The 9351-nt window shown below is 61.7% G+C and overlaps 1 protein-coding gene across 3 annotated transcripts; it reads right to left on the reverse strand.

The window, feature by feature from the left end:
• Positions 1-96: 96 nt before the first annotated feature.
• MYADM (myeloid associated differentiation marker) lies at positions 97-7897 on the reverse strand. 3 transcript variants are annotated; one of them, XM_060652613.3, is made up of 4 exons: positions 7779-7897; positions 7152-7270; positions 3462-3527; positions 97-2066 (listed from the first exon to the last, which is right to left on the reverse strand). In XM_060652613.3, exon 4 carries the CDS (start codon positions 2062-2064, stop codon positions 1096-1098), a length of 969 nt encoding a protein of 322 aa, XP_060508596.1. In that variant the 5' UTR covers positions 2065-2066; positions 3462-3527; positions 7152-7270; positions 7779-7897; the 3' UTR covers positions 97-1095. The 3 variants fall into 3 exon arrangements, with proteins under 3 accessions (XP_060508596.1, XP_060508595.1, XP_078295489.1); XM_060652612.3 differs by lacking the exons at positions 7152-7270; positions 7779-7897 and adding an exon at positions 5824-6051; XM_078439363.2 differs by lacking the exons at positions 7152-7270; positions 7779-7897 and adding an exon at positions 3838-4233.
• Positions 7898-9351: the final 1454 nt, after the last annotated feature.

The following is a 9351-nucleotide window of genomic DNA, read 5'->3' on the forward strand; positions in this document are numbered from 1 at the left end:
TATGTGTGTGTGCACCACACTCCAAGTAATGCAATCCCTCTAAGGCAACAGCAACCCCGCCCCCCCCCCCCCAAGAAAAAGAAATTGAAAAGCAACTTCCCCTTTTAGAATAGGGCCACTCAATGTAAGTTTTGCCCTCGTAACCAGGAAGAGGAAAAGAAAAAAAACAAACCCAGGCTAGCATTGCCGTTAAGGCAGGCAGTGGCCATTTTTTTTTCTCCCAGCAAAGGCAGGACGGGCTATTTTTAACACTAAGGCTGGAGGGCCACATCGCTGCCCCTCACAAATACTTCGGACGGGTTTTCGATAACGCAGAGAGCAGTCGGGCTGGAAAACGTTCACCCTTGATTTCCTTTAAGATGGCCTCTAGGCAGTGGATTCTTAGTAAGCCTGGCAAAAATTCTGGAGCCAGTCTCAGGCGAGGCTGGGTGCCGAGCAGGACCCAGGGACCCGGGGTCTGTCTGTGGGTTAAGTGTCATACCCACTGGAAAATCTTTGGCCTCCAGAGATTTTTTTTTTTAACTTAAAGGGGACCTGTACGGTACACCCCCCTCCCCTGGGAGAAAGGGAGCCCAATCCCTAGCTACCCTCCCCCCCTCTCCCCCAAACACACACGTACACACCAACAAGGCACAGCCAGGGCGGGCAGGCATGCTTTGGCAATGAGGCCCCTCGGGGAGGCCAGGGGTATTAACAGCTGCAGAGAGAGGTGTGGGACAGGTGGAGCTCAGCACCTTTGGAGGTGGGGGTAGAGAAGAAAGGAGTCTTGGAGCTCCCAAGGAAATTGGAAGAAAGAAAACGGGAAGGGGTGGCTAAGACACAGGCAGATGAGAAAATGAGAGGACCAGAAAAGAGCCGGGAGAGGCAGAACAGGTCAGAAAAGAAGACCATGAAAACAGAAGGGCAAATGGGCCAAACAAGATACGGGCAACCAAACAAAACAGGAAGGGAAGGAGAGAGGAGCCCAGAAGCGAAAGAAACGGAAAAGAGCAAGGGGAATTGGGAAGGACAGGAGAAAGGTGGAAAAGAGGGAGCCCGGAAGAGGAAATGAGAACCTGGGCACAAGGGGGGAGTCAAGAGCCCCCGGCCGGAGCCTCACACCCGAACAAAAACCAGGCGGGCCGAGTACACGAGGTCAGCCACGTAAGCCAGCAGGTTGATGGCCGTCAGGATGGCCACGGCCAGCCGGCGGTCCCAGGTGCACACGTAGGAGGTGTGCCTGTTGCCGCAGTTCACATCCCTTGAGCGCCGCGGTTGGCCGCCGTACTTCTCATCGAACTGGTAGAGCGGCCAGAGAACCAGGGCTGTGGCATACAGGAGGACGGACAGCAGGGCCAGCCCGGACAGGAAGCTGGGGAAGGAGATGGGCAGCACGTTGGTGCAGTCACCCAGGTTCAGCAGGATGGCCACGGCCGCCAGGATGAAGCAGATCGAGTACACGGCCACGCACCACTCCAGCGCCGGCTGGTGCTGGTACAGGTACGGGCTGCTGATGAAGGCAAAGATGACACAGGCCACGAAGGTCTCCAGCACCTTGAGCAGGCCTGGCACGGTGGCCATGTATCCGGTGATCTCCCCGGGCCGGGCCCGGGTCCAGGCCACTTCGGTGGCATAAGCCACGCAGGCGATGCAGGAGAAGGCGGTGGCGGCGATGGCGTGGTCCCGGGAGCGGCCATGAGACAAGAACTGGACGTAGGTGGTGGGGTAGATGATGGAGGCCGACAGGCAGAAGAGGGCGGCGTAGCAGGCGTAGGTGATGGGGAAGTTTCGCCAGGACAGGGGGAAGCGGGCCTGGAGCCCGCCCAACTCGACTATGAGGATGATGAGGGTCACGGAGAAGCAGAAGCACCACGTGAACATGGACCAGTTACCCATGGACCCCGTCCAAGCACCCACACTGGCCACCAGTGAGAAGGCCACGCAGGTGGACACCAGCTGCAGCAGGCGGAGGAGGCCCAGGGGCTGGGTCAGCGCCCTAGGGGACCCCACAATGGTTGGGGAGCCCAGGCCCGAGGAGGACGACATGGTGGTGGTGACGGTCGTGCGGGTCACGGTCACCGGCATGGCTGGGAAGAGGGGAAAGGAAGAGTCCTAAGAAGGTTCCAGATGTGGGAACCCAGGCCCTCAGCCCTTCCTCCCCTGGGGACAAAGGACTCAAGCTGGCGGAGGGGGGAGACGCGGCAGGCCTAAGGGGCTGAGTTGGTCACCCAAGTGCCAGCCCCCTCCTCTGACCTGACTGGGGTTTCCCACATCCTGTGGCAGAACCCAGGAGTCTGGGCCGCTGTCTCTGCTTCCCTCTCTCTGCAACCCAACTACCGTGAAACCACCCCAGACTCTCAAAACTGCCCTCCTTCCCCCAGGGACTCAGCCTCCCAGCCACTCAAAAACCTCCCCGACCACACGTCAGAACAAGAGGTTCTGACCTCTTCAGTTGGGCTCCACCTCCTCCCTCTGGGTACCCAGGGCTCCACTCCCCCGGCTCCTTCTATCTTCTAAGAAGTGCCCACCTTCCTTCTATCACCCTGCAGGCATTTCCAGCCTCCCTGGGTGAGAACGTTCTCTGGGACTCACAGGTGATCACAGGTGATCAGAGCCTCTGCCCTCCCTACCTGTCTCTGGGACTGGACCTGAGATCTCCACAGCACACATGCCCTCTCACCTCGGAGATCAAGACTCTGGGCCCTCAGTCTGAATCCCACCTGGGATTTGGGTGTGGAGTACTTCACCCAGGGACGCCGAGCTTCCGCCTGCCTCTGCCCCTCCCGCCTGCCTCTGCCCCTCCCGCCTCCCTCTGCCCCTCCCGCACGTGGAGTCCAACCTCCAAATTCCCCAGAGCGCCCAAGAAGCTTGGCTCGCCGCGACCCAGCCCCTTCCACGGAAACCTCTCACGTCCTGTTACACAGCTTCAGACCCCAGGACTCTGGGCCCTCAGCCTTGGGCACACCAGACACCTGTGGTTTGGGAAATCCACTTCTTTCTTCTGTCCCTCCAGAACCTTCTGTCTCCTTGTCCTACAGACCCTCAGGAATAGAGAGGGTCCAGCCTACTGGGGACCAGGTGTCCAAATCCTCCCCCAGGTCCTAAAACCTCTAGTCTCTCAGCTTCCACCCTACAAAGTTCAGAAGGCCTCTCTCAGCCACAGGGAAATAAAACTTCCTCCTTCCAGGGTCAGGCAGTAGAACAGGCTTTAACCTTACCTAACTGTCCCTAGGAGAGGCCCCGAGGGCGCAGGAGCCCAGCTCCTGGGCACACTTCTCCCTCGGGTACACAGGTGTCTGGGTCTCGTTCCTTGGAAACCAAGCTCCCAGGTCCTTCTCTCGGACCCAGGAGTCCAGGCCCCCAGATGCTCCTCCCTCTGACACAAAAGTCTGGGCGGGAAGCCCCCTCTGCCCTCAGACCCAAGGAGGCTGGGCCCCCAGCCCCTCCTCCCTCAGACACGGGGGGTCCCGGCTCCCACTCACCAGCAGTCTTTGCGGAGGACCCAGACGCAGAAAGATCCGGCTCTGGAGGTGGATTAGGTCAGACACCTGGAAAAGGCCAGTCAGAGCACTGGAGGGAGGGAGGGAGAGTCCGCGCCCAACCCAGCCCCCGCTCCGCCCCTCCCGGGACCCAGGGGACCAGCCCGCCCAGAACGCGCCGCCAGCCTCCGCAGCCCCGGCGCCCTCCCAGCCAGGGCGGGGATTTGGCCTCGGGCCGGGAGAGGTCCCGGCGGTGACCCCAGGGAAGCCCCGCCCCTGCCCCGTCCCCAAGGCCCCAAACTGCAGAAGCGAAGTGGAAGGAACCCGGTGAAAGTGCACGCCCCGCGCGCGGGCCGGCGTGGGTGTGAGTGATCTTAACCTCGCCCCAGCCCAAGAAAGTCGCGGGCCCAGCCGGCGGGAGGGCCCTGGGCGGTGGCTGCGGGGGCGGGCGGCCTGGCCGGGCGCAGCGTCTCCGTGCCTTATAAGGGCTTCAAGTCGGCCCAGCCATCTGGAATGTGCCGGGGACCAGGGGGCGGTGCTGGGACCTCCGCCCCGCGCCGGCCTCCGGGATCGCCGCCCCACTTGTGGATTCCGGGGAGGGGGGTGGGGCGCGAGTCCAGACTCCGGGTCCCAGGAAGGGAGGCCCGAAGCCTGAATTTCTGGGGCCTCCAAAATGTGAGTCCTGGGTCCCTAGAGCATGGACTGGGAGCCTGGACCCCAAGAAGAGACCCCCGGGTTTGCCTAGGGGAACCCCGCCCCCCCACCCCACCCCAACCTCGAAGCTGGAAACCGCACTGTTGGAATCCAGTCCAGAGATTACTAGCCACACCTCCCACCGGCCCTCGGAAGTCAGGTCTCCCTGCGGGGGCTGGGCCTCCGGGGCCACCTGGGAGGTGCTGGGCGGGAGGCGGCCGCCTCCAGCTCCCCGCCACGCCCTCCGGGAACCCGTTAGGAGGAAGTCAGGGCTGGCCTGCGCTGGGGCGCCCTGGAAAGCGGGTACTGCCGGGTCCAGAGCGGGGAAGGAGAAACAGGGTGGGCCACAAATCCAGAAGTGCCCCAAGGAAGGAGGGGGGTGGTGCAGGGACCACCCGGAGGGGAGGGGGGGGTCCTTCTCCACCCTCCGCGCCTCCAGCCGCCGCCTGAGGTCAGAACTCAGGAATGCATCTCCGAAGACAGGCGGAGGGAGAGGAAACACCCCTTGGCCTTCTGGGCGCAGTTTAGGACTCCCCCGGCCACGCCCCACGCTTTCTCCACCTCCACGCCAAACACCACACCCCATCACCCGCACAGAATCGCGTCCCTGAACCCCAGCCTCCACTCTGAGCAACCCAAGGCCTCTGGCCTCAGCCTTGGCTTCTCCCAGCCTAGGACACCAGCTTCCCAGCTTCCTCTTCGCCTTTGCGAGCACGGTGCTGGACCTCGGCCCACCGCCTGTCTGGCCCGAAGTTCGAATTCTGTCTTCGGAATGGAGGGGTGGGGAGCAGAGAAGACCCCTCTCTTTCTCAAACCCAAGCTCCCAGCTGCAAGCGCCTCCTCTCGTGAGGACCTCCTCTTGCTAGATTTTAGCCCCCTTCAACCAGGGCACTTAGGAGTCCCCATCCCTCCTCCTCAGACCCAGGAGTCCAGACCCCCAGCCCCTCCTCCCTCAGACCCACCCAGCTCCTCTTCCCTCAGACCCAGGAGTCCTGCCCCCAGCCCCTCCTCCCTCAGACCCAGGAGTCCAGAACCCCAGCCCTGCCTCCCTCAGACCCAGGAGTCCAGACCCCCGGCCCCTCCTCCCTCAGACCCAGAAATCCAGACCCCCGGCCACTCCTCCCTCAGACCCAGGAGTCCAGACCCCGGGCCCCTCCTCCCTCAGACCCAGGATTTCAGACCCCAGCCCCTCCCCGCTCAGACCCAGGAGTCCAGGCCCCAGGCCCCTCCTCCCTCAGACCCAGGCGTCCAGACCCCCAGCCCCCTCCTCCCTCAGACCCTGAAGTCCTGAACCCCAGCCCCCTCCGCTCTCAGACCCAGGAGTCCTGACCCCCAGCTCCTCCTCCCTCAGACCCAGAAGTCCAGACCCCCAGCCCCCTCCTCTCTCAGACCCAGGAGTCTAGGCCCCCAGCCCTTCATCCCTCAGACCCGGGAGTCCAGGCGCCCAGCCCCCTCCTCCCTCAGACCAGGAGTCCTGCCCCCAGCCCCTCCTCCCTCAGATAGATGACATGTGAGTGCAGGTCTGAAGCCCTGTCCTCTCCAGAATCCGAGTCCTGATCCATGACCCAGTCTTTCTAGACACTCAGACACTCGGAACCCCAGCCCTTCCCTCCCTCTGCACCCAGGAATCTTGACCGCAGCGTCCGCGCCGGGGGGGTCCCCGCAGCCTCACCTCTCGGGCTGTGGCGGCTGCTGCTGAGACAGAGGCGACAGCTGCAGACTGGAAGCGTTTGCTAACTGGGTGGGGTTGGTGGGCGGGGGCGGGGCCGGGGCGGGGGCGGGGCCGGGGACCCGGCGCGAGCGCGGGGCCAGGGCTGAGAAAGGGACTCCCTGAGCCAGGGGTATCCCAGGCCCGCCCCTGAGGCGGAGCCGAGGAAAGACCACGCCCCTCCCCGGGAAAAATGGACCTGGGCTCTCCGGCCCCGCCAGTGCGGGGGGGGGGGGGGGCGCGGGGGGCGGGGTGGAGGGCTGAGGTCACTGTTGCCGTGGTGACAAAACAGGAAGATACAACAGCTGGCCGTGTGGGGGCTCCTGGGGGCTGCCCTCCCCGACTCGGCCCTAGCGCAGTCTCCAGGGGAGGCCCGGGAAGGCCGTTGCCATGGCAACCCGTCTGTTTGGCGTCTGTTTTGGACGGAGCCCCCAGCCCAGGTCCCCACCCCGGTATCACCTCCCTCAATTCTCCCTCTCCCTTCCGGCCCCCTCCCCTCGTCGCCTGCCGCAGTCTGGCTCTTCCAGGCCGGATGCAATCTTGGACATCTGGGTCGCGGTGGGTGGGGGCACCGGGCCTGTCAGTTTGATGGGGTCTGTGGGCCAGGGTCCCTGAAAGAGCCGATCCCTAGGCTTTAAGAGCTGGGCTGAGGTCCCCGACTCCTGGGTCCCCAAATCCTCATTTGAGCTGGGACTCGCCCATTGGTGGACGGGACTCCTGGGTCCCAGCTCACAGTCGATGGGGGCGGGGGGAGGGATGTTGACAGCAAAATGTCTGGATCTCGGGCGGTGGGAGTCGGAGCACGGGACTCCCAGGTTCCAAATGACGCCTAGGCTGGAGGCCCAGATTCCTGACGCAAAAAGCAATCAAAGCTCACACTCCTGGGTTTTCATCCGCTCAGATGTGCTCGCAAGCCGAGCCTCCCAGGTCTGGAGCTGAGAGATATTTTTGGCCTGCATTCCTGGCTCCCGGAGAGAGGGAGGGGCAGGGAAGCTCGAGGAGGACCGGGCCGGGGGCTGGGGGGTGGGGGGTGGGGGGAGGGAGAGGGATGCTGCTGGGGGCGTCCGATTCATGATTCCCGCAAGAAGGGAGGGGTCCGAGGAGCTGGTGTGCCCGAGGCCCGGCGCAAGGAGGGGGCCCAGGGTCCTTTCTCAGGGAGGCTCTGGGGCCCTGAAACTGAGCCCCAGAGTCCAGAAGCAAGCAGGAGCTGAAGGTCGGGGTGCCCGCCCGGGGTAGGGGCGGGGCGGGGCCCGGGACGCCTGGGACCCTCCCTACTGGCCCGGCTCACTCACCGCGCTCCGCAGTCGTCCCTGGCGCGGCCTTGCTCGCGGCTGCTCCTGGGCGGGGCCTGGGTGGCGGCTGCGGTTGGTGCGCGACTCCGAGCTAACGGGGCCCTGCTGCCGCTGGGTGCCTTCCAGGCGGACAACCAAGGAGGCTTTGAGACCCAGCCCGCGCGAGTCGCGACCGGGTGGGGTGGTCGGGAGGGGTCCGGGAGCCCTCTCTAGCAGGCTGCGTGCCCTACGGAGGTGGGAGGGACTGGGGGGGGGGGGGCGCGCTGGACGCCGTGAGCGCGGCAGAAGTGGGGGGGGGGGGGCGCATGGGATGGTGGGGGAGGGATGTGGAGCTTGCATGCCCGCTTTTATGCCCCTGCGGAGGGGGTAGGCACAGACCCTCTCTGTCCTTCTGCGCTCTGCATAGGGGAAGGGGTCTCCGTGAGCATGGCATCAGGCCCTGCCTAAGGCGTCAGGACACGGTGCCAGTTGGAGGTCCTCCAGGGTGGTCCCCAGGCTCCACTCACACATCTCCTTGGCCCCCAGTGCAGAGGCAGCTCTTTCCTGCTCCCTGCCCCAATCTTTGCCTGATCCCACAGTGGCGCTCCTGAGGTCCCCCCCAATAGTTCAGGAGAGGCCTCCACTCACACAATTCACTACGTTGTCCTCTGGTGGAAACAGAGAGTTCCCCCAAACAGCAGAGTTCAGCTGGACAGGAAGAGGAAGCCAACGTTTAAAGAATGAGTCACTGGGTGTGATCTTGAGAAGTGATACCTTAGGGCTCCTGGGTGTGTGTCATCTGGCATCATGGAGGCGCCCCTGGTTCAGAGCGTTTACCCATCCTGTAGGACAGCCTCCCTCCACCTGGAGGATGTTGTCTCCAACCTGGCGCTGTATTCCAGCCCCAAACAGGCCGTACCTCTGTTCTGTGAAGCTAGCTGGGTAGGGGTGACGGGGTGCACGGACCCACCCACCGACTTCCTAATAAACGGAGCTCCTTGATCAGAAGCAATATTGTGTGACAGTGAACATGATGGTGAATAGGGCCATTCAGCGGGTACATAGATGCGGCTGTTGGCAGGAGTGGATAAGGCAAGGCAACCAAATAGCAACCCAGATTTAAATATTCCAGGCAGGAGGAAGTCATCGCTCCATTCATGATGGAAGGAGTCCAAGGTAATTCTCAGGCCACCAGGTATTTGGCTGGTCTTCCTAGGAAGCGTGCAACGTTGGTGGGGGAGGGTTACCAGTGCCACAGCTGGCTGAGCTTTGCTGGGGCAAATCCATGCCTAGCCCTCCATGGCCACTTTGTTCATGACTCCATTGTGCCAGGACCAGGGAGGCTAATGCTGAGCTCTGTGAGGTCATCTGATCTGCCAGATGGCTTAATAGCCTTCTCTGCAATAGAGGTTTTTTTGGGAAGAGTTCACCTGGATACAGATTACGTGCTGCTTTTCACTCCTGATGCATCTGACACCAAATATATGTTGTTTTTTTTTTCATACCGATGGCCAATCTCTAACCCTTCTGAAACCAAGTGTCCAATGATTTGTTTTAAAGATTTTATCTTTTTTTTTTAATTAGAAAAATATTGATTTATTTTTGAGAGAGAGACAGAATGTGAGCGGAGGGGGGTGGTGCAGAGAGAGGGAGACACAAGCAAAGCAGGCTTTAGGCTCTGAGCTGTCAGCACAGATCCCCATGCAGGGCTCGAACCGAACCAGGAGATCATGACCTGAGCAAAAGTCAGACGCTTAACCGACTGAGCCACCCAGGCGCCCCTAAAGATTTTATCTTTAAGTAATCTCTACACCCAGCACGTGACTCGAACTCATGAGTTGTACCCTTTACCGACTGAGCCAGCCAGGTGCCCCTGTGGGGCCAAGGAATTAATTCCATTTGATTCTAGGTACCTCATGACCTGGAAGTAATGCAGAACCCACAGGTACTGGCTCAGTCCCACAAGACCCCCCATACCTGCCTCCCTTCCGATTCCAGTCCAAGTCCCAGGCATGCCATACTTGTGACCGACTGACTATAAATCAAGGGTTCCTACAACCCCTTTTTGGGGGCCCATAATTTGCTACAATGGCTCACAGAACTCAAGCAAGCTCTTTATTTAGTATTACTGATTTATTACAAAGGATGGATCTCGGGAGCCTGGGTGGCTCAGTCGGTAAGCGTCTGGGTCTTGATCTTGACTCAGGTCATAATCTCAAGG

This window comes from Panthera onca, chromosome E2 (genome assembly GCF_046562875.1).
Source record: "Panthera onca isolate mPanOnc1 chromosome E2, mPanOnc1 haplotype 2, whole genome shotgun sequence".
In the NCBI taxonomy this organism is placed as follows: domain Eukaryota; kingdom Metazoa; phylum Chordata; class Mammalia; order Carnivora; family Felidae; genus Panthera; species Panthera onca.